The sequence below is a fragment of the Salmo trutta genome, chromosome 24, assembly GCF_901001165.1.
Source record: "Salmo trutta chromosome 24, fSalTru1.1, whole genome shotgun sequence".
In the NCBI taxonomy this organism is placed as follows: Eukaryota; Metazoa; Chordata; class Actinopteri; order Salmoniformes; family Salmonidae; genus Salmo; species Salmo trutta.
Window position 1 is genome coordinate 45,728,952 of NC_042980.1, and position 26,031 is coordinate 45,754,982.

At 44.6% G+C, this 26,031-nt stretch overlaps 1 protein-coding gene across 2 annotated transcripts in view; it reads right to left on the reverse strand.

Moving 5' to 3' along the window:
* LOC115161390 (syntaxin-binding protein 5-like) overlaps window positions 1–26,031 on the reverse strand; it is a 236,131-nt gene that overhangs the window by 42,254 nt on the left and 167,846 nt on the right. Inside the window, exons 19-21 of one of the 2 annotated variants that reach the window (XM_029712339.1) lie at window positions 25,348–25,416; window positions 22,559–22,624; window positions 5,340–5,522 (exon numbers count right to left, since the gene is read on the reverse strand). In XM_029712339.1, the coding sequence (XP_029568199.1) occupies window positions 5,340–5,522; window positions 22,559–22,624; window positions 25,348–25,416 (318 nt within the window). The remainder of the gene's footprint in view (window positions 1–5,339; window positions 5,523–22,558; window positions 22,625–25,347; window positions 25,417–26,031) is intronic. The other variant, XM_029712341.1, reaches the window with a different exon arrangement.

The window sequence follows — 26,031 nt, forward strand, 5'->3', positions numbered from 1 at the left end:
TTGGCCTTCCTGTGACATCGGGTGCTGTAGGTGTCCTGGAGGGCAGGTAGTTTGCCCCCGGTGATGCGTTGTGCAGACCTCACTACCCTCTGGAGAGCCTTACGATTGTGGGCGGAGCAGTTGCTGTACCAGGCGGTGATACAGCCCAACAGGATGCTCTCTGCTGTTTCCTGAAGTCCACAATCATCTCCTTTGTTTTGTTGACATTGAGTGTGAAGTTATTTTCTGAAAACACACTCCGAGGGCCCTCACCTCCTCCCTGTATGCTGTCTTTTTGTTGTTGTTAATCAAGCCTACCACTGTAGTGTCATCTGCAAACTTGATAATTGAGTTGGAGGCGTGCATGGCCATGCAGTCATGGGTGAACAGGGAGTACAGGAGAGGGCTGAGAACGCACCCTTGTGGGGCCCCAGTGTTGAAGATCAGCGGGGTGGGGATGTTGTTTCCTTTGCTCACCACCTGGGCGTGGCCCGTCAGGAAGTCCAGGACCCAGTTGCACAGGGCGGGGTCGAGACCCAGGGTCTCGAGCTTAATGACAAGTTTGGAGGGTACTATGGTGTTAAATGCTGAGCTGTAATCAATGAACAGCAATCTTACATAGGTATTCCTCTTGTCCAGAAGAGGTAGGGCAGTGTGCAGTGTCATGGCGATTGCGTCGTCTGTGGACCTATTGGGGCGGTAAGCAAATTGGAGTGGGTCTAGGGTGACAGGTAGGGTGGAGGTGATATGATCCTTGACTAGTCTCTCAAAGCACTTCATGATGACGGAAGTGAGTGCTACGGGGCGATAGTCGTTTAGCTCAGTTACCTTAGCTTTCTTGGGAACAGGAACAATGGTGGCCCTCTTGAAGCATGTGGGAACATCAGACTGGGATAGGGATGAAGGCAATAGGGTGCCAGTTGGGATCCAAGTCACAGAAAAGGTCATGTAGCTAATTTGGCTAAGTGGAACATACAGTAAGTCTCTATAGCTGTTCTGACTGGGCACAAAGATTGACTGATGGGAGTATGATTGCACAAAATGTCTGCATGTTGATACCCATCCTGATAGCAGCCATTGTCTCTCACAGCGTCTTGCAGCGGAGAGGTAAACGTTTTTGCTCAACAAGAAACAGAGGAAAGTGGATGTCACCGCTTGACAGTTTGTCAAATAAAAGGTCTTCCTCTATTTAATATTATTTCTGACTGGTTGCCTGGAGACACATTTGAGAACAACAATGAAACATACCTTCTCTCTGTAACAAGGGACACACATATGACAATCACAAGCCCCAAGAGGGGGTTAGACAGGTGAGGTGGAGGACAGTCAGGTGAAACACCTAGAGGGGGTTAGACAGGTGAGATAGATGACAGTCAGGTGAAACACCTAGAGGGGGTTAGACAGGTGAGGTGGAGGACAGTCAGGTGAAACACCTAGAGGGGGTTAGACAGGTGAGGTGGAGGACAGTCAGGTGAAACACCTAGAGGAAGATAGACTGGTGAGATACAAGACAGTCAGTTGAAACACCTAGAGGGGGTTAGACAGGTGATATAGATGACAGTCAGGTGAAACACCTAGAGGAAGATAGACAGGTGAGATAGATGACAGTCAGGTGAAACACCTAGAGGGGGTTAGACAGGTGAGATAGATGACAGTCAGGTGAAACACCTAGAGGAAGATAGACAGGTGAGATAGATGACAGTCAGGTAAATCACCTAGAGGGGGTTAGACAGGTGAGATAGATGACAGTCAGGTGAAACACCTAGAGGGGGTTAGACAGGTGAGATAGATGACAGTCAGGTGAAACACCTAGAGGGGGTTAGACAGGTGAGATAGATGACAGTCAGGTGAAACACCTAGAGGAAGATAGACAGGTGAGATAGATGACAGTCAGGTGAAACACCTAGAGGGGGTTAGACAGGTGAGATAGATGACAGTCAGGTGAAACACCTAGAGGGGGTTAGACAGGTGAGATAGATGACAGTCAGGTGAAACACCTAGAGGAAGATAGACAGGTGAGATAGATGACAGTCAGGTGAAACACCTAGAGGGGGTTAGACAGGTGAGATAGATGACAGTCAGGTGAAACACCTAGAGGGGGTTAGACAGGTGAGATAGATGACAGTCAGGTGAAACACCTAGAGGAAGATAGACACGGTAGATACACACAGTCAGTGGCGGATTTAGGTATAGGCGACATGGGCAGCCGCCCAGGGCGGCATCTTCCCGGGGGCGGCACAGGGCGCCCGCACCCAAAAAAACGGAATGGTGACATTTGCGTAGATTTGTTTTCTATCGCTCATTTGCACGTCACGTCAATGATATCATGTCACCGTGTGGGACTGTGGGTCAATTAACCTTGTTGGAGTGGGCGCCCTGATTCTAGTTGTGAGCTAGGCAGGCTACTGCCTGGGAAGGTCTCCCACTCAGAAGTACGAGATGGGGAGGGGGGCGAGGGTAGGTTGACCTCAGGTCTCCCCTCTGGAAGCCCGAGGTAGGGGTGGCGGGGGTAGGTTGACCTCAGGTCTCCCCACTGGAAGCCCGAGGTAGGGGGTGCGGGGGTAGGTTGACCTCAGGTCTCCCCTCTGGAAGCCCGAGGTAGGGGCAGCGGGGGTAGGTTGACCTCAGGTCTCCCCACTGGAAGCCCGAGGTAGGGGGAGCGGGGGTGGGTTGACCTCAGGTCTCCCCACTGGAAGCCCGAGGTAGGGGGAGCGGGGGAAACTATCAAATAGCGCACCTCTAACTTTGTACAGTACTAACGCAAAAAATCGTTCAGAATAATATAAAACCAGTCTGCACACCAGCAAGGTGAATTGGTTTAGTCTTGACTCTTGGTTGACAGTGTTGGGGTATGGGTAATGTATTGATGCTCGAATGCCACATCAACACAAATGTATTTCTATTTGTCTTTGTTACTTCAATTTGATATATAGGAGTCTTATTTTCGTATATGTTTTTATATTTATTTAGTTTTAAAAGTTATGCTTATTTATTTGTGCTGTTCCAAATGTGTGAATAAAAATTACAGTTAGTGCAGAATGGTGACAAGATACACTAACTCAGGGACAATATGGCTGGTGTAGTAACACATGGTCCTGTTAGACCTGTTGGTCCTGTTGGTCCTGTTATTCCTGTTACACCTGTTAGACCTGTTAGACCTGTTAGACCTGTTAGACCCGTTAGACCCGTTAGACCTGTTAGACCCGTTAGACCTGTTAGACCCGTTAGACCCGTTAGTCCTGTTGGTCCTGTTGGTCCTGTTAGACCTGTTAGACCCGTTAGTCCTGTTGGACCTGTTGGACCTGTTGGACCTGTTGGTCCTGTTGGTCCTGTTGGTCCTGTTGGTCCTGTTAGACTTGTTGGCCCTGTTAGACTTGTTGGCCCTGTTGGCCCTGTTGGTCCTGTTAGACCTGTTAGACCTGTTGATCCTGGTAGACCTGGTGGTCCTGTTGGACCTGTTGGTCCTGTTAGACCTGTTGGTCCTGTTGGTCCTGTTAGACCTGTTAGACCTGTTGATCCTGGTAGACCTGGTGGTCCTGTTAGTCCTGTTGGTCCTGAGCGATTAGTGCTGTTTGAGGTCAGTTCGGTTTCGGTTAGATTATTAAAAGATAATCACGGTTTTCAATTTTAGGTTTTGATTATTTGGGTAGAATGCTGTAACACAGAATATTATTTGGGTAGAATGCCGTAACACAGAATAATATTTGGGTAGAATGCTGTAACACAGAATAATATTTGGGTAGAATGCTGTAACACAGAACAATATTTGGGTAGAATGCTGTAACACAGAACAATATTTGGGTAGAATGCTGTAACACAGAATAATATTTCGGTAGAATGCTGTAACACAGAATAATATTTGGGTAGAATGCTGTAACACAGAATAATATTTGGGTAGAATGCTGTAACACAGAATAATATTTGGGTAATATTTCATACATTTTTTTCTCCGTACTGGTCCCCCGTTGGGAATCAAACCCACAACCCTGGCGTTGCAAACACCATGCGCTACCAACTGAGCCACACGGGACCAATTATCACTTATTAAAAATACTTGATTTACATTACATTACTTTAATAAAATATTTTAGTTGTGTATATTAAATGTATTTTATTTGATGACTTTATTATTTCATTCCAAGTCATCATCTCATCTCTATAGAGCTGTTGCCTACGCTGTCTGACAAAATCACTATTTTCTTGTTCTTCAAAGTAAATAAGTCATACTTTTATTTCTGCTGAATACCAACTATCAATCATTTAGATCACGTATTTTCAGGTAGTTATATCTTGGGAAGCAGCATCTGCTCTCTATATCACCTCAGAATCACAATCACACATTTTTTTTCTGTCTCTTCTGTAGCAGGAGTAAAAGAAACACAGACAGGATAAGTAGATGCGCAATGGATTGTGGTCATTGTAGTTAATTACCACATTTTATGTGCTAAACTATGTAGAGTATTGGCCTGTTGGAAACTACAACTCCCCAAAATACAAATCACACAGTTCAGGCAGTTCAACTGTGCAATATGCGAAATGAGCTCACAGGGGGAAAAAAAATAAATAAAAGGAATTCAAGTAATTCTGCCGTTAGCTGCTTAAAGTCGATGTCAACGACAATCTAATTAGCATAAGAAAAAAATCCTGAGCGTTTGAGCTAGAGATATATACGTTTTTCTGAATTCGATGCCCCTCAACCCAGCTAGAGTTGTGCTTGTCAAACCTGGAGACAGGGGCGCAACTTTCACTGGGGACGGGGGATGGGTCATGTCCCCACCACATTCTGAAATTGCATTTTTGTCCCCCCCAGTTTTATCACCCCACCAACCCCCACCCTACCAACCCATCAACCCCCACCGCACCAATCCCCACCAACCCATCAACCCCCACCAACCCCCACCCTACCAACCCATCAACCCCCACCGCACCAACCCCCACCGCACCAACCCCCACCAACCCATCAACCCCCACCAACCCCCACCAACCCCCACCGCACCAACCCCCACCAACCCACACCAACCCCCACCAACCCCCACCGCACCAACCCCCACCGCACCAACCCACCAACCCATCAACCCCCACCAACCCACACTGCACCAACCCCCACCAACCCACACCAACCCCCACTGCACCAACCCCCACCAACCCAACCCACACCGCACCAACCCCCACCAACCCCCACCGCACCAACCCCCACCAACCTCCACCGCACAAACTCCCACCAGCCCCCACCAAGCACCACTGCACCAACCCCCACCAACCCTCTACCTGTTGATGACTGGTAGACATGCACTTAAGAGGGGAAGGATGAGGAGAGTAGGAGGAGGGTTTAGGTCAAAGGGAAGGAGACAAGCACACACCTTCCGTGAGGGAGGAAACAGGCAAAGAGATCTCCATGCAAGCGGCAGACTGGGCCTTGCGGAAGGGTGGCCGGCCGGGCCCTCTCCGGGTGAGCCGCGAGCCCTCAGGAGCCCCTGGAATGCGAGACTTCCCCATGGAGCATGGCTGGGAGGTGGGACTAGTGCAATGTCCATTGACATGATCTGCAACAAAGACAAAGCATTAGCAAACAACTTCAAGAAAACAAAATGGAGAGATGAGAAAAGTCTACGATAAGGACAAGATGAGAGAAAGAGTTGGTGAATTAGAGTTAAAGAAAAAGTCAGTGATTTATAGTTAAAGAGATAGAGTTAGTGAATTATAGTTAGAGATAGAGTTAGTGATTTATAGTTAGAGATAGAGTTAGTGATTTATAGTTAAAGAGATAGAGTTAGTGATTTATAGTTAAAGAGATAGTGATTTATAGTTAAAGAGATAGTGATTTATAGTTAAAGAGATAGAGTTAGTGATTTATAGTTAACCCTCTAGAGTCGACGTCTGCAAAAATGAAATCAGCATTAAAAAAATCCCCATCAAAATCCAACACTTTAAGCTAGAGATATCTGTTTGTTCTGCATGAGCAGCGTCTCAATTAAACTGATGTCACCCTTTCGTATTTGAGGTGAAACTTAGCATAGCTAGAGCGATGTTTGTCAGACCATGAGACAAAAACATCTCTGTAGTGTCCGAATGGTTGGCCCACAAACTATTATAGTAACCCCTCTGTAGAAAGGCGCGTCTCTCATGAACATGAAGATGTCAGCTGTTCAGTAGAAAGTTCTTTTTGATATTTTTTGGGACTATCTGTTTGTCCAGAAAGAACGTGTTTCTATTGGCTAAGAGCAGTAAGGCCAAATTTAATGTTTCATATATATATATATATATATATATATATATGTATTTATTATACCTTATGGGTTCCTAAAACTCAAAATCTAATAGCTAAATGATCCTTGATATTACTTTTTTTGTTGTTGTAACTTTTATCCCCCTTTGTTTGTGATTTGGTAGTTACAGTCTTGTCCCATCGCTGCAACTCCCCTACGGACTCTGGAGAGGCGAAGGTCCAGAGTCATGCGTCCTCTGAAACACGACTAGGCCAAGTTGCGCTGCTTTTGACACACTGCTCAATTAAACCCGGGAAGCCAGCCTCACAAGGAGTCGCTAGAGTGCAATGAGATAAGGAAATCTCGGTCGGCCAAACGTTCTCTTAACCAGTGAAGACGCTGGGACAATTGTGCGCCGCCTCATGCATCTCACAGTCACGGCCAAACCCGGGTCTGTAGTGACACATGAAGCACTGCAACGCAGTGCCTTAGACCGCTGCACCACTCAGAAACATATATATTTTAGTCATTTAGCAGACGCTCTAATCCAGAGCGACTTACAGTAGTGAATGCATACATTTCATAAATTTTTTCTCCGTACTGGTCCGCCATGGGAATCAAACCCACAACCCTGGCATTGCAAACACCATGCTCTACCAACTGAGCCAAATGGGACCATTCATATGGCCATCTTAAAACAATTCCACAAGTTAGCTTGGTAGAACCCCCCCTCCTGCTTAGACTCTAGAGGGAGAGAGAAAGTTGGATACAGAAATAGTCAACATAGAAGGAGAAGATTTAATTCATCTGTGCCAAAAAAATTTATAAATATCAAAAGGAATATGAAAATAACTAGCTAAGATAAACAAGTGATGTTAGAGAACATTCAGTAGGATCCGGCATTGAACAGGATCAGAGCCTTTCATCCTCTCTATCTTTGTCCTTTGATGTGGCATTGAGAGCGTTTCACACTATCTGAACCAAACTTTATCTTACATTTGAGAATTAAAGTTGGGTTATCAATGACCAGCAAGGTGTTCAGCAGACCAGCATCAGGAGTGGTGCAGAACTTCAAATATTAAAGAAATCATAGACCTTCGGGTGGATTCCAGAGTGAATCAATATTCTACTACAGTTGGTTGATACTGTAGAGGTATAATGTGGAGAGGAATACTGTGGAGGAATACATGAATACTGTGGAGGAATACATGAATACTGTGGAGAGGAATACATGAATACCGTGGAGAGCAGTATATGATAAAATGGCGCCGGAAGAAATGGCAGCAGTTTTACTATGTGTTTTGTTTCACGTTATTTGTAACTTATTTTGAACATAATGTTTCTGCAACCGTATCTTACGGCAAAAAAAAAGAGCTTCTGGATATCAGGACAGCGATCACTCACCTCGGATTAGACAAATATTTTTTCTACAACAAGGAGGACGCACAAGACATTCTCCAAACACCCCACAGGGCCGACATCCCTGTTATTAACAAGAGGAAGCGACGCAGGTACAGAGGACAAAGAGCCGGATGCTGGTCAGGACCCGGAGAAGGCGACTGGGAAAGCTGCCGTTACCGTCAATACTACTCGCCACCGTGCAATCATTGGACAATAAATTAGACGAGGTACGATCACGAATATCCTACCAACGGGACAACAAAAATGGTAATAGCCTATGTTTCACGAAATCGTAGCTGAATGATGACATGGATATTCAGCTAGCAGGATGTACGCTGCACCGGCAGGATAGAACAGCACACTCCGGTAAGACGAGGGGGGGCGGTCTGTGCATATTTGTAAACAACTGGTGCACGAAATCTAAGGAAGTCTCTAGATTTTGCTCGCCTGAAGTAGAGTATCTTGTGATAAATTGCAGGCCACACTACTTGCCTAGAGAGTTCTCAGCTATACTTTTCGTGGCTGTTTATTTACCACCACAGACAGATGCTGGCACTAAGATCGCACTCAGTCAGCTGTATAAGGAAATAAGCAAAAAGGAAACCGCTCACCCAGAGGCGGCGCTCCTAGTGGCCGGAGACTTTAATGCAGGGAAACTTAAATCAGTTCTTTCAAATTTCTATCAACATGTTAAATGTGCAACCAGAGGGGAAAGAACTCTAGACCACCTTTACTCCACACACAGAGACGGTTATAAAGCTCTCCCTCGCCTTCCATTTGGTAAATTCGACCACAACTCTATCCTCTTGATTCCTGCTTACAAGCAAAAATGAAATCATCATCATCATTCATCTGCATTGTGTCCCGCCATCCACCACCCGCCAACTGCTCTTTTACGCTACTGCTACTCTCTGTTCATCATATATGCATAGTCACTTTAACCATATCTACATGTACATACTACCTCAATCAGCCTGACTAAACGGTGTCTGCATGCAGCCTCGCTACTTTTATAGCCTCGCTTCTGTATATAGCCTGTCTTTTTACTGTTGTTTTATTTATTTACCTACCTATTGTTCACCTAATACCATTTTTGCACTATTGGTTAGAGCCTGTAAGTAAGCATTTCACTATAATGTCTACACCTGTTGTATTCGGTGCACGTGCCAAATAAACTTCGATTTGATTTGAGTTGATTACTGTGGAGAGTAATACTTGCGAGAGGAATACTGTGGAGAGGAATACTGTGGAGAGGAATACTGTGGAGAGGGATACTGTGGAGAGGGATACTGTGGAGAGGGATACATGAATACTGTGGAGAGGAATACTGTGGAGAGGAATACTGTGGAGAGGAATACTGTGGAGAGGAATACATGAATACTGTGGAGAGGAATACTGTGGAGAGGAATACATGAATACTGTGGAGAGGAATACATGAATACTGTGGAGAGGAATTCTGTGGAGAGGAATACTGTGGAGAGGAATACTGTGGAGAGGAATACTATGGAGAGGCATACTATGGAGAGGAATACTGTGGAGAGGAATACTGTGGAGAGGAATACTATGGAGAGGAATACTATGGAGAGGAATACTGTGGAGAGGAATACTGTGGAGAGGAATACTATGGAGAGGAATACTGTGGAGAGGAATACTGTGGAGAGGAATACTGTGGAGAGGAATACATGAATACTGTGAAGAGGAATACTGTGGAGAGGAATTCATGTGGAGAAGAATTCTGTGGAGAGGAATACTGTGGACTGGAATACTGTGGAGAGGAATACTGTGGAGAGGAACACATGAATACTGTGGAGAGGAATACCGTGGAGAGGAATACTATGGACTGGAATACTGTGGAGAGGAATACTGTGGAGAGGAACACATGAATACTGTGGAGAGGAATACCGTGGAGAGGAATACTGTGGACTGGAATAGTGTGGAGAGGAATTCATGTGGAGAGGAATTCTGTGGAGAGGCATACTGTGGAGGAATTCTGTGGACTGGAATAGTGTGGAGAGGAATTCTGTGGACTGGAATTCTGTGGAGAGGAATTCATGTGGAGAGGAATTCTGTGGAGGAATTCTGTGGACTGGAATAGTGTGGAGAGGAATTCTGTGGACTGGAATTCTGTGGAGAGGAATTCATGTGGAGAGGAATTCTGTGGAGAGGAATTCTGTGGAGAGGAATTCTGTGGAGAGGAATTCTGTGGAGGAATTCTGTGGAGGCATTCTGTGGAGGAATTCTGTGGAGAGGAATTCTGTGGAGAGGAATCCTATGGACTGGAATACCATAGAGAGGAATTCATGTGGAGAGGAATTCTGTGGAGAGGAATTCTGTGGAGGAATTCTGCAGACTGGAATTCTGTGGAGAGGAATACTGTGGAGCGGACGTCTGTGTTAGAGCAGAGCACTCTGCCACGTTCATGTGTTGACAGTCAAGTAAACAAAACTTTGGCTGCATATTGACTGACAGCTCCCATTGAAGCACTGTTACATCTCACATCGGCAGTCATGTTGTACCTACAGGGCGGCCTGTAGGGAGGAATCCTGGTTGAGAACTGTTTCATAATGTGAGTTGGCACAGTGTTAAACTACAAACTACAAATCCCTTGTTAAGCCCATTGATGCATATTTGTTTGACTTCCTAAGTGTGGATGAAAGACTCTGTGATGCCACCCAGTTCACGTGCACCTGCAGCCCAGTTTCACAGCAGGCTGTACCAGGGCAATACAGGGCTTGGAAACTGGCGATAACTGTAGTTTATAAGAGCCAATGAATGTGCCACATAACTACGCCATTGTGTGTCTGGCTAGCAGTTATCATCATGGTTGGAGCTGCAAATCAATGGTTTGCCGTGGCACAGTCTAAAGGAAACTGATCCACATTGGGACAAATGGCACTGTACCCCCACACTCATACACACTGCTCAGATAACTATCTACAACCAACTACAACTAACTACAGTACATACATTACTATGATGATATAATAAAAAAGGCTGTGATCACAGTTGAAGATATTTTCCCACTGCATTAATGTACAATTTAATTTTCACTGATTGGAATACTGCTTGGATTCCAGCTTGACTATTTTTTATTAGCTATCAAGGTTGAGGACAAATACAAACATAAAAGAGGTAGGTTTACTATCATCGTATTCAATCTTAATAGCTACTTAATTGAACTCTGTCTCACTCCTCTATAAATTCCAGAAAAAACCCTAAAACCATTTCAAACCTGTTTTTTCTCCTCCTTCCTAGCTCTGACTTTGCTGATAGCTACTTTATTGAGTAGGAGAGAGAGAGAGAGAGAGAGAGAGAGAGAGACAGAGAGAGAGAGAGCAGTGACTAAGACAGAGCAGAAGCAGGAGACGGAGAGAACTGTGACTAAGACAGAGCAAAAGCTGGAGACGGAGAGAACTGTGAATGTAGGACAGAGCAGAAGCAGGAGACAGAGACAGAGAGAACTGTGACTGTAGAACAGAGCAGAAGCAGGAGACGGAGAGAACTGTGACTGTAGGACAGAGCAGAAGCAGGAGACGGAGACAGAGAGAACTGTGACTGTAGGACAGAGCAGAAGCAGGAGCCAGAGACAGAGAACTGTGACTGTAGGACAGAGCAGAAGCAGGAGACAGAGAGAACTGTGAATGTAGGACAGAGCAGAAGCAGGAGACGGAGACAGAGAGAACTGTGACTGTAGGACAGAGCAGAAGCAGGAGACGGAGACAGAGAGAACTGTGACTGTAGGACAGAGCAGAAGCAGGAGACGGAGACAGAGAGAACTGTGAATGTAGGACAGAGCAGAAGCAGGAGACGGAGACAGAGAGAACTGTGAATGTAGGACAGAGCAGAAGCAGGAGACGGAGACAGAGAACTGTGACTGTAGGACAGAGACAGAGCAGAAGCAAGAGAGGTAGAGAACTGTGACTGTAGAACAGAGCAGAAGCAGGAGACGGAGAGAACTGTGACTGTAGGACAGAGCAGAAGCAGGAGACAGAGAGAACTGTGACTGTAGGAGGTGTAGGATGTAAAGAGATGTACTGACAAAGAGCGTGTCTCTAGAATCTAGAGGAAATGCAGAATAGTCCAGTCACAATGGAGTTAGGGTTAGGGTTAGGGTTAGGGTTAGGTATTGCCTTACCTCCTTACTTCATTTGCACACACTGTATACAGATTTTTCTATTGTGTTATTGACTGTACGATTGTTTATCCCATGTGTAACTCTGTGCTGTTTTTGTCGCACTGCATTGCTTTATCTTGGCCAGGTTGCAATTGTAAATGAGAACTTGTTCTCAACTGGCCTACCTGGTTAAATAAAGGTGGAATACATGTTTTTTAAGTGTTGTTACCATGTTTCACGAGCTGAAATAAAAAATTCCAGAATTTTCGATACGGACAAAAAGCTTATTTCTCTCAAACTTTGTGCACAAATTTGTTTACATCCCTGTTAGTGAGCATTTCTACTTTGCCAAAATAAACCATCCACCTGACAGGTATGACATATTAAAAAGTGGATTAAACAGCATGATCATTACACAGGTGCAACTTGTGCTGGGCCACATTAAAATGTACAGTTTTGTCACACAACACAATGTCACAGATGTCTCAAGTTTTGAAGGAACTTGCAATTGGCATGCTAACTGCAGGAATGTCCACCAGAGCTGTTGCCAGATAATTAAATGTTAATTTCTCTACCATAAACTGCCTCCAACATTGCTTTAGAGAATTTGGCAGTATGTCCAACCGTTCTCTCAACATGTAACCACGTCAGCCCAGGACCTCCAAATCCGGCTTCTTCACCTGCGGGATCATCTGAGACCAGCAACCCGGACAGCTGATGAATCCGAGGAGTATTTCTGTCTGTAATAAAGCCCTTCTTTTGGGAAAAACTCATTCTGATTGGCTGGACCTGGCTCCCCAGTGGGTGGATCTGGCTCCCTAGTTGGAGGGCCTATGCCCTCCCAGGCCCACCCAATGCTGCACCTAGATTAAGGCCTAATGAATTTATTTAAATTTACTGATTTCCTCAGATGAACTGTAACTCAGTAAAATATTAGAAAATTGTTGCTTGATGCGATTATATGTTTTGTTACGTATAGATAGAGAATGGTCCAATCGTGATAGAGTGAGAGTACGTTTAGAAATGCATTTCCCAATCAGATACGGGCATGAGGTAAGAACCCCCTTTAGAAAAAACTTGCAAAATGTATGATAAACAAAATGTTTACGACGGGTAAAACAAAACATGATAAAGTTCACTTAGATGAGGCCAACAGTCTCATGATGAGCTGGTCGAGTGGAAGAAGTGAGTGTTCAGATTCACTGATCGTGTGAAGAAGAAACTATTTGATGTAAGAAACATAAATAAAACAAATGCAAATGTATATTTGCAAAATAACAGGACAAACAAGGAAGTAAAATGGATCAAACGAAAAGAGGGAACTGCTGGCTTAACTTTCTGCCGGGTCCCTTTACTGAAACAAAAGACATGGGAAAAGAAAAGAGTAGTTAATCTTTTCAAAACAAAACAAAACCAAAAATGGAAAAAACGAAAGTAAAAGTAGAACGATGCAGAAACAAAAGATCAAACAAACAGAAGGAAAAGAAATGGCGAAAAATGTCTAATCAACATAATCAGAAACTTGTGAAAGTGTGTAGTTGTTGCACATGGCAGGCAGATGCAGGGGCTACATGGTATTCCCAGGCTCCCAGTTAGAGAATAGAGACACAGGGACAGTGAAACCTGTTTTGGGGCAAGTCTCCTTCCCGTTGTGTATTCCATGTCTTCCTTTCTCGGGCCACTCAAAAGCAACGGATGTTGGTATATGTATTTGCTATACTTATTAGCTCTGACTTTGCTGATAGCTACTTTATTTTATTAAGTAAAAAATGTACTTCCTATGACTGAGAAATGTGTTTGTCCCACCTAGCTATCTTAAGATGAATACACAAACTGTAAGTCACTCTAAATGACTAAAATGTAAAAGTCAGGTTGTCAGCGTTCGCTAGAAGGCCTGGAGGGTAGGCATAAGAAGCAGAAATAAACGGGGAACTCACCACGAGCAACACAATCAAACCGATTGGAAAGAAACCAAAGAGTTCAACATTTTGCGAGCACTTTGCAGTAGATACAGAACTGCAAAAGCACATGTTGAGAGAGATGGTCATTCATTTTTCCTCAGTTGATTCAAAGGACATACTATGAGGACACTTGTTGGTTGGATAATGATATTGCTGGATGTTGTAAGAATGACAACATCAGGAAACCCCTCATTGTTCTCAAACCAATCTCTGTAAAGCAATGTTTTATGGTACCATCTGATTTGAGGCAAGCTAGCAGATCAGCTGTTTTATGGTACCATGTGTTTTGGGGCAAGCTAGCAGATATGGGAAAGTGCAGTTATTTCATTGGGAAAGGGGGGATACCTAGTCAGTTGTACAACTGAATGCATTCAAATGAAATATGTCTTTCTGCATTTAACCCAACCCCTCTGAATCAGAGAGGTGTGGGGCACTGCCATAATCGACATCTACGTCTTCGGTGCCCAGGGAACAGTGGATGAATTGCTTTGCTCAGGTGCAGAATTACATATTTTTACCTTGTCAGCCCGGGCATTCAAACCAGCAACCTTTCGGTTACTGGCCCAACGCTCCAACCACTAGACTACCTACCGCACCCATGTGGCACCATGTGTGTTGGGGCAAGCTAGCAGATCAGATGTTTTATGGCAGCATGTGTTTTGCGGCAAGCTAGCAGATCAGATGTTTCATGGTACCATGTGTTTTGGGTCAAGCTAGCAGATCAGTTATTTCATGGCACCATGTGTTTTGGGTCAAGCTAGCAGATCAGTTATTTCATGGCACTATGTGTTTTGGGTCAAGTTAGCAGATCAGTTATTTCATGCTACCATGTGTTTTGGGTCAAGCTAGCAGATACTGGAAAGTGCAGTTATTTCATGGCACCATGTGTTTTGGGTCAAGCTAGCAGATACTGGAAAGTGCTGTTATTTCATGGCACCATGTGTTTTGGGTAAAGCTTGCAGATCAGCTGTTTCATGGCACCATGTGTTTTGGGTAAAGCTTGCAGATCAGCTGTTTCATGGCACCATGTGTGAGTGGAATCCAGGACATTCTATCTTTTTGAAATGTAATACATGCCTATGGACCACAAAATAACACTGTTTTACAGATAATATATTAAAGTCTCAAATTGAATTGCATCATCTTTCATTGACTTGAAGTAGGGGCAAAGTGCTACTGCTAAAGTAGTATAGAAAGTGGAGTTGTTTCATTGTAAATTGCCCTGTCGGGAAAACAGAAATCAAAATGGATTTTGATGTACATTAAATGTTCCCCTTGTGTGGTGCTTTTCCAAGATCAATAAAATGTATTTTAGTCTTACCGGTAAAGCCTATCAGATTAGTGTGGATATTAATTCAATTATTTCTGTGTGTGTGTGTGTGTGTGTGTGTTTTTGTTTAACTATCCTTGTGGGTACCAGAAGTCCTCACAATGATAGTAAAACAAGGACAATTCAGACAAGTGGGGACATTTTGCCAGTCCCCTCGAGGAAAAATGCTATTTTAGGCTTGGCGGTTAGGTTTACAATTAGGGTTAGGGGTTAAGGTTTAGGATTAAGTTTAGGGTTATGGTTAGGTTAAGTGTTAAGGTTAGATTAAGGCTTAGGGAAAATAGGATCTTGGAAGTTAATGAATTCTTTGCTCCTCACAAGGATAGCAATGCAAAACTGTGTGCTGTGTGCTGTGTGCGTGTGTGTGTGTGTGTGTGTGTGTGTGTGTGTGTGTGTGTGTGTGTGTGTGTGTGTGTGTGTGTAAGCACTAACAGCGACCAGATGCTGCATCCATGATGCGTAGCAGCATAATTGTGTAGCAACAGAGGAATACAATGATGGAATGACAGCTCTCTCTCCCATAGCATGGTGGAATTATCCACACCATTTAACAGCTCAAACAGCGGAACTGTGCACTGTGCTAACAATGACGTTTAACAAATGACAGTATTTACATATTTGGGGACATAATTATGTTACACATTAACCTGTTGCCCAATGAAAGGTCAGTTTGTATTTCTCAGTTTAGGAAAAATAGAAACGTACTGTATATTGTCTTAAATGCCATGATTGCCTCTAACTTCCATGTTATGGTAAATACAAAATGGAGTAAAGAGAGACATGGAGTTATTCTCCCTAATATATTCCTACAGCAAGCTGAAGCCTTAGTTACGGCAACATCACGGTGTCCATGCAGTTAGACACATCACAGTGTGGACGGTGAGTATTAGTGTCACGTCCTGACCAGTAATAAGGGGTTATTTGTTATTGTAGTTTGGTCAGGGCGTGGCAGGGGGTATTTGGTTTGTGTGTTTCGGGGTTTTGGTTTATCTTCTAGATGATCTATTTCTATATGTTTTTCTAGCTTGTCTATTTCTATGTTAGTTTTGTCAATGACCTCCAATTAGAGGCAGCTGGTTGTTGTTATCTCTGATTGGAGGCCATATTTAGTTGTGTGTGTTTTCACTTGCGTTTGTGGGTGGTTGTTTCCTGTATAGTCTGTGCACCTTATGGGACTGTTTTCGTCGTTTGTTTTGTTTTAAGTGTGTTTTCTTTAATAAATCAGAAGATGATCAATATACCCGCTGCATTTTGGTCCACTCCTTACGACGGACGTTACAATTAGATGTTGTTATCTTGTAACCCTATGGCTTTGTGGGTGAAAAACACCAAACAGACAAAGTCAGGGTTACAGATGAATGAGTGTCAGTGAAGCAGGAACAGCCAACACCATCATCTGAGGTGTGTGGCCTTACTAAGAAGAACATGACAACAACAACAACAAAAAACAACAACAACATAACAACAACAACGTAACAACAACATAACAACAACATAACAACATCAACATAACATCAACATAAAAACAACAACATGACAACAACAACATGACAACAACAAAATGACAACAACATGACAACAACATGACAACAACAACATGACACCATCAACATAACAACAACAACATAACATCAACAACAACATGGATGGATGGATGGATGGCAAAGGTGCTGAAGAGTTAGGGAGGAGTGTCCTCCCCTGCCTGCCTCAGAAGCACGGCTAATGACAGATGCAACGCCATACCCCTACAGCTGGGGCAGAGACAATGCAACAACGCCTATAAGTTACAGATGCATGGATCACAAAAGTCAGGACAGACAAGTCTAGGAACACACTTGCTAGCATCCAAACACAACCAACCCTCCTCCCCAAACCCTCCTCCCCAAACCATTCTCCCTACCCCCAACACCTCCCCTCGGACCACCCACACTCCCCCAGCGGTGGGATATGAGAGGGACATGTTTCCCTGGGCCCTGGTCCCTCCTCTTACCATTGTACAGTAAGTAAAAGACTGGACTGCAGTGGTTGGCTCTCAGACTGGCCACGGGCTCAGGCATGGAACGAGGTACATAGTGAAGGGGGCTTGGGTAGGGACCTGGAAGAGATCCAAAAGAAAACACAAGGAGGAACAAAACAAAACAAAAACGGGTGCATTGAGACAGAGAGACGTGCTGGTACATTGATGACAGTTGATTCTGAAGATAACAATACAAACTTGTGTGATAAGGTAAGACTACAGTGCAACAAAAAAAAAGCCTCTGTAACAAAAACTATAACTACTACTGCTACTATCATTACATAGACAACTACTAGCACCAGTCAACATCACAAATCCTCAAAACTAAATGAAATGGTGTTATTGATGATACCGATACAGTAACACCTGTTGTTAGCATTTATACTAGGAATTTCCTCACTCTGGTCAAAACCAACCAGCACCATCTTTAAACAGAGTGTTCTTCTAAAAGGTATCGATTCCAGACGTGGGTAACTAACTTTATGTATTTTCTTACTTTACTGTTGCTCTCTCACCTTTCCAAACTCAATCTCACATTCTCTCGACTCCTCGTGAAATAACACGGCGACTAGATTCGTTTTTAAACTTGGTGTGTAAGTGTGGTGTAAATATTGATCCCAGCTACACTCTCATTATAGGAGATAACAGCAGACCCATCCAGCCAAGGTAGGTGGCTTCTGCACAGGAAGCTCCGTGACACCCACAGCACATCTCCTCTCTTCTCTTCTCCCGGAGTCTCGCCTCTAAATTGATCCTGCTTGCTCAGAGCCACTCTCTGGCATTTCAGCTTATTTGCCCAACCTCACGACTCGCCCCAGACTACATAACAGGGCAGGTACTACCATCAGCCGCAGCATCGACTACAACGGCCAGGAGAGCAGAAACCCAGACAACACAAAGAGACAATAACAACGTAAACAAACAACAACGTAAGAAAAGGGAGGAAGCAACAGAGGAAGATGAGCGGGCCCAATTAATGGGAAAAACGGGAAAAAATTAACGGGAACGGGAAACGGGAACGGGAAACGGGAAAAAAAAGAGGATGAGTCCCGGTGTGGAGCGGTGAGACAGACGGAGGAGGGAGGAGACCTCTTTATTGACATGGCAGAGAGGAGAGAGAGTTGATGGTTAACAGGATCTGGGTTCCATCTCTTCTTTCCTACCTCTGATATCCCCCCATGTTCTACCTTTCACATTCTACCTCGTTTTCTCCATCCATACATGTGGCATTCTTTACACACTTCATTATTGTTTTCTCTATCCCATTGTAGTATCACAGTGGAGCTATACCATATTCTCTCTCTCCATCTCTCTCATGCTCTCTCTCTCTCTCTCTCTCTTTAATTATCTCTGCATTTAATAGAAGAGATGGAACTAGATAATAGACAACTCTGACCTATTCCATATAACTATGCACATTACATTACCACCAACACTGGCACTTTAGAGAGAGAACTTTGGTCCAATGTGCTTCTTTTATCCTCAGGAGAATTGTAGATAAATGGCTGGATCAGGCAGAGAGGGAGTCAAGACAGGTACAGCAGGTCTTATACCCTATAGACTGGGGAGATACTGGACAGGGACAGCAGGTCTAATACCCTATAGACTGGGGAGATACTGGAGAGGGACAGCAGGTCTTATACCCTATAGACTGGGGAGATACTGGACAGGGACAGCAGGTCTTATACCCTATAGACTGGGGAGATACTGGACAGGGACAGCAGGTCTTTTACCCTATAGACTGGGGAGATACTGGACAGGGACAGCAGGTCTTATACCCTATAGACTGGGGAGATACTGGACAGGGACAGCAGGTCTTATACCCTATAGACTGAAGAGATACTGGACAGGGAGAGCAGGTCTAATACCCTATAGACTGGGGAGATACTGGACAGGGACAGCAGGTATTATATCCTATAGACTGGGGAGATACTGGACAGGGACAGCAGGTCTAATACCCTATAGACTGGGGAGATACTGGACAGGGACAGCAGGTCTAATACCCTATAGACTGGGGAGATACTGGACAGGGAGAGCAGACTTATACCATATAGACTGGGGAGATACTGGACAGGGACAGCAGGTCTAATACCCTATAGACTGGGGAGATACTGGACAGGGACAGCACGTCTAATACCCTATAGACTGGGGAGATACTGGACAGGGACAGCAGGTCTAATACCCTATAGACTGGGGAGATACTGGACAGGGACAGCAGGTCTTATACCCTATAGACTGGGGAGATACTGGACAGGGACAGCAGGTCTAATACCCTATAGACTGGGGAGATACTGGAGAGGGACAGCAGGTCTTATACCCTATAGACTGGGGAGATACTGGACAGGGACAGCAGGTCTTATACCCTATAGACTGGGGAGATACTGGACAGGGACAGCAGGTCTTTTACCCTATAGACTGGGGAGATACTGGACAGGGACAGCAGGTCTTATACCCTATAGACTGGGGAGATACTGGACAGGGACAGCAGGTCTTATACCCTATAGACTGAAGAGATACTGGACAGGGAGAGCAGGTCTAATACCCTATAGACTGGGGAGATACTGGACAGGGACAGCAGGTATTATATCCTATAGACTGGGGAGATACTGGACAGGGACAGCAGGTCTAATACCCTATAGACTGGGGAGATACTGGACAGGGACAGCAGGTCTAATACCCTATAGACTGGGGAGATACTGGACAGGGAGAGCAGACTTATACCATATAGACTGGGGAGATACTGGACAGGGACAGCAGGTCTAATACCCTATAGACTGGGGAGATACTGGACAGGGACAGCACGTCTAATACCCTATAGACTGGGGAGATACTGGACAGGGACAGCAGGTCTAATACCCTATAGACTGGGGAGATACTGGACAGGGACAGCAGGTCTTATACCCTATAGACTGGGGAGATACTGGACAGGGACAGCAGGTCTTATACCCTATAGACTGGGGAGATACTGGACAGGGACAGCAGGTCTTATACCCTATAGACTGGGGAGATACTGGACAGGGACAGCAGGTCTAATACCCTATAGACTGGAGAGATACTGGACAGGGACAGCAGGTCTAATACCTTATAGACTGGGGAGATACTGGACAGGGACAGCAGGTCTAATACCCTATAGACTGGGGAGATACTGGACAGGGACAGCAGGTCTAATACCCTATAGACTGGGGAGATACTGGACAGGGACAGCAGGTCTAATACCCTATAGACTGGGGACAGCAGGTCTTATACCCTATAGACTGGGGAGATACTGGACAGGGACAGTAGGTCTTATACCCTATAGACTGGGGAGATACTGGACAGGGACAGCAGGTTTTAATTCAATTCAAGGGGCTTTATTGGCATGGGAAACATATGTTTACATTACCAAAGCAGGTCTGTCTGTCTGTCTGTCTGTCTGTCTGTCTGTCTGTCTGTCTGTCTGTCTGTCTGTCTGTCTGTCTGTCTGTCTGTCTGTCTAACCTTCAACTTTGGTCATTCCTCCTTTTTCAGTGTGAAAAAGACAAATAACAAACACATATCCCCAGCTCCTTCTCAGCAGAGCTGGTTCGCTTTGAGCAGAGAGAAGACGGAGGGAGGGAGAGAGGGAGGGAAGTGAGAGAGAGAAGATGGAGGGAGGGGTGTGATGGAGAGAAGACAGAGGGAGGGAGAGAGGGAGGGAAGTGAGAGACTGAAGATGGAGGGAGTGGAGTGATGGAGAGAAGACAGAGGGAGGGAGAGAGGGAGGGAAGTGAGAGAGAGAAGATGGAGGGAGGGGAGTGATGGAGAGAAGACAGAGGGAGGGAGAGAGGGAGGGAAGTGAGAGAGAAGACGGAGGGAGGGGAGTGATGGAGAGAAGACAGAGGGAGGGAGAGAGGGAGGGAAGTGAGAGAGAGAAGATGGAGGGAGGGAGAGAGGGATAGAAGATAGAGGGAGGGAGAGAGGGAAGATGGAGGGAGGGAGAGAGGGAGAGAAAATGGAGGGAGGGAGAGAGGGAGAGAAGACGGGCAGTGGGAGAAACAATATTAATCTCTCCCTGTCTCAAACAGACACACACTGGCTGACTGACTAGCTCCAACACATCCATCTAGCATCCCGGCAGGACACTGCTTTCTCTCTCTCTCCCTCTCTCTCCCTCTCTTTCTCTCTAAATTGGCCTCTGATAGAGTACACATCTCCTATAATGATACCTAAATGCATTCAAAGTTGCTATAAAACATGACAAACACACACAGCTTCTAATTTTCCTCAACAACCACAGCAATGAGACAGTATTTATGTTTCCTAAATAGAGCCAACACTTTGAGACTCCTACTAGGTGATATGTCAATAGAGTTACCATTCACTTAATGTTACAGTGATACCCTAGTGACAGGTACAGTGTCCATACCCCCGTAACATGTACAGTGTCCGTACCCCCGTGACAGGTACAGTGTCCATACCCCAGTGACAGGTACAGTGTCCATACCCCAGTGACAGGTACAGTGTCCACACCCCAGTGACAGGTACAGTGTCCATACCCCCGTGACATGTACAGTGTTCATACCCCAGTGACAGGTACAGTGTCCATACCCCAGCAACAGGTACAGTGTCCATTTCCCAGCAACAGGTACAGTGTCCATACCCCAGGGACAGGTACAGTGTCCATACCCCAGGGACAGGTACAGTGTCCATACCCCAGTGACAGGTACAGTGTCCATACCCCAGTGACAGGTACAGTGCCCATACCCCAGTGACAGGTACAGTGTCCGTGCCACCGTGACATGTACAGTGTCCATACCCCAGGAACTGGTACAGTGTCCATACCCCCGTGACAGGTACAGTGTCCATACCCCCGTGACAGGTACAGTGTTCATACCCCAGGGACAGGTAGAGTGTCCATACCCTCGTGACAGGTACAGTGTCCATACCCCCGTGACAGGTACAGTGTTCATACCCCGGTGACAGGTACAGTGTAAATACCCCAGCAACAGGTACAGTGTCCATACCCCAGGGACAGGTAGAGTGTCCATACCCCCGTGACAGGTACAGTGTTCATACCCCCGTGACAGGTACAGTGTCCCTACCCCAGGGACAGTGTCCATACCCCCGTGACAGGTACAGTGCCCATACCCCCATGACAGGTACAATGTCCATTCCCCATTGACAAGCACAGTGTCCATAACCAGAGGTTAGGTGTCTGCTGAAACAGACCTGCATTCCAGCAAGACCTTCATCACTGATCAGATATGACAGTCCTGTGAAGGGAGCTGGGGAGTGTGTGTGATGTGTGTGTGATGTGTTGTTGGGGGGGGGGGGGTTACTATTCTCGTGGGAACCAAAAGTCCTCCCAAGGATAGTAAAACAAGAAAAATTTGAACAAGTGTGGACAGTTAGCATGTCCCCACAAGGAAAAAGGCAATTTTATGGTTAGGGGTTAGAATTAAGGTTAGAATTAGAGTTAGGGTTAAGGTTAGTTTAAGGGTTAGGGTTTGGGGTTAGTGAAAATAGGATTTTGAATGTGTGTGTATATGTGTGTGTGCAGGGACACACAGGTGTGAGTGAGTAAGGTATTACCTGAGTTGGGCGACTTGCTTCTCTCCATGTCCATGGACACCTGGTTGTCGGACAGTTCCGTTAGACCTGTCACAGCCAATCCGATTCCAAGAGGAAGATGAGGAGGAAGTGGGATAGAGAGAGACTCTTTAGTCATGGTCATATAAAGAAAACATGGTGATACAACAGACAGTTTTCAGTGTTGTAATGGTGTCTGTTGCCATGGTGACACAACAGTTACTGCTGTAACAGTGTCTGTTGCCATGGTGATACAACAGACAGTTGTCAGTGCTGTTACAGTGTCTGTTGCCATGGTAATAGAACAATCAGTTGTCAGTGCTGTAACTGTGTCTGTTGCCACAGTGATACAACAGACAGTTGTTAGTGCTGTAACAGTGCCTGTTGCCATGGTAATAGAACAATCAGTTGTCAGTGCTGTAACCGTGTCTGTTGCCATGGTGATACAACATACAGTTGTCAGTGCTGTAACCGTGTCTGTTGCCATGGTCATACAACACCCATTGACAGTAGTGTAACAGTGCCTGTTTCCATGGTGATACAACAGACAGTTGTCAGTGCTGTAACAGTGTATGTTGCCATGGTGATACAACATATAGTTGTCAGTAGCATAACAGTGTATGTTGTCATGGTGATACAACATGCAGTTGTCAGTAGCATAACAGTGTCTGTTGCCTTTCTGAGGATGACAACTCTGATCCTGAAGCAACACACAAGATTCATGAAGTTTCATCCATACATGATCATCGTATATTCACTTCCCACTGGGGGAAAAAAACTGGTTGAGTCAACGTTGTTTCCATGTCATTTCAACCACCAAGATCTATGTGATGATGGTGAATCCATTTTGAAAACGAATTGGATTTGTAAACGTAAGGGCACTGTCTTTTTTTTCACCCAACTTTTAACCTAAACCCAATGACATGCTGAACATTTTTGGTTGATTTCACATTGAATTCACAGTAGTTGACAGCCTCTAGCTACAGCCAGAGGGTTATAATGAATAATGTGTGAATCCATGTTGAAGCTCGGGATCAGCTTAGCATCCCATCAGCATGCATGGCAACAAACACCATAGGAAATGAGGCCTGCACTTCAGAGTTTAAACCGCCTCAGTTGCCTTGTGGTTGGAGATTCCTCCCTGAGATTGGAAGGTTGGAAGTTCGATTCCCAGCCAAGTCATACCAAAGACTGTATAAATGAGACCTGATGTGTCTCTGCTTGGCCCTCAGCTTTAAGGAGATAGATTTGGGGTAAGGCCTTGCATCCTGTCCAAGGGACGTTGTACAGGAGGCCACCTCACGCTACAGCAAGCCGCCTCGCGCTACAGGAAGCCGCCTCGCGCTACAGGAAGCCGCCTCGCGCTACAGGAAGCCGCCTCGCGCTACAGGAAGCCGCCTCGCGCTACAGGAAGCCGCCTCAAGGTAGGCTGTTATTGTAAATAAGAATTTGTTCTTAACTGACTTGCCTAGTTAAATAAAGGTTAAATAAAAAATAAAAATATACTTTTGGTACTTAAGTATATTTCAGCAATAACATTTACTTTTGACACTTTTAAGTATATTTAAAACCAAATACTTTTTTACTTTTACTCAAGTAATATTTTACTGGGTGACTTTCATTTTTACTTGAGTCATTTTCTATTAAGGTATCTTTACGTTTACTCAAATAATAAGATTAGTTATTATTTCCACCACTGGGGGTTGGAACCGAAATCATTTTCCAATCGTTTCGTTCTAAACAGAACCGTCTGAAATGGAAGGCAATGCCAATTCAGATGGTTAAAATATATGCAGTGCAAGCCTCATTCAAATAGACAAACACAAATAATAAAGACGGAACAAAGACCTCGTCGCAGAGTGATGAAGTTCGTCTTAAATCTAGTCATGTAGTAAAATCAGAAAACTCATGTGAAATCTAAACTTTAGTATTTTTGTTAATTAACTTAAATCATACAGTCTACCAGGACCATTAGACCAGTGTCCTTGAATTATGGTCAATGTTGCGTTTCATAATTTGCCATAAATCATCATAATTTCCCTAGTGTGTTGTATTTCATATTTCAAAGTGCATTGTTATAACTGAGTAACTTTTGTGGGACAAAACTCAGCTGAGAATATTTAATTAATCCATTACTTTGATCAACTGCAGTGGGAAAAGAAAGAAAAGGTTTCAGTTGACGTAATTAATCAAATGAATGGTAATTTAAACAAAAAATAATATTAAATATCTCATAAAGAAGTCAACAATGAACAAAATATATTGACTTAGCTATAAAAGGTGCACATAATATTTATAATACAATGTTTGAATGTCTTTGTCATGATTGTAATTTCAATCACTCATATCTTTGTGCTGCATTTGCGATGTATACTGTGGCTTGGCTTTTTTGACATTTAGGTCATTTCATAAACGAGATACAATTTTCTAACGGGACCTTGGCAAAAGGACCTACTATATTGAGATAACTGGACTATTTGGGATTTAAAATGACACAGGTTTCGATAAAGCCATGGCATTTAATTCGATAATGGCAACGCTGACACCGGGATTTGTTTTTAACTTTTGGGGAGCTGTTTCAGAGCTGTTTCAGAGCTGTTTCAGAGCTGTTTCAGAGCTGTTTCGGAGCTGTTTCAGAGCTGTTTCAGTAAAAATCTAGGTCATTCCAATCATCTCTCTAGTACGCCCCCTTGCCGTTATCCTCTTGCCCCCTTAATTCCTTTCCTTCCCTTGTCCCCTTGTCTCCCACCCCAGTCTCCATGTCTCCTTGCCTTGAGGATGACCTGACTTACTCTGATAGGACGTGCGGATCCTTTTCTTTGAATCTGAATAAAAGTGAGACAGGCTGCGCATGCAAAATTCTTTAGGTAGGCTCACATGCCCATACCAGCAGCCATAGACACCAAGAGGGAGGGAGGGAGGAGGAGGAGGAAGAGGAGGAGGGAGAGGGAGAGAGAGAAAGAAGAACACAAAGGCCCAGAGTGAAAAAGAAAGTGAAGGCAAGCAGAAACCCAGTTAGTGTATAGTGGAGAAACCCAGTTAGTGTATAGTGGAGAAACCCAGTTAGTGTATAGTGGAGAAACCCAGTTAGTGTATAGTGGAGAAACCCAGTTAGTGTATAGTGGAGAAACCCAGTTAGTGTATAGTGGAGAAACCCAGTTAGTGTATAGTGGAGAAACCCAGTTAGTGTATAGTGGAGAAACCCAGTTAGTGTATAGTGGAGAAACCCAGTTAGTGTATAGTGGAGAAACCCAGTTAGTGTATAGTGGAGAAACCCAGTTAGTGTATAGTGGAGAAACCCAGGCTCTAAACCCAAAAGATCAACTCAGAACAGGAAATAAATTGAGGGGGAGGGGAAAAAAAACTCTGATTGGCTGGACCTGATTGGCTCCCAAGTGTGTAGGTCTAGCCCTCGCAGGCCCACCCACGGCTGCACCCCTGTCCAGTCATGTGAAATCCATAGATTAGGGCCTAAT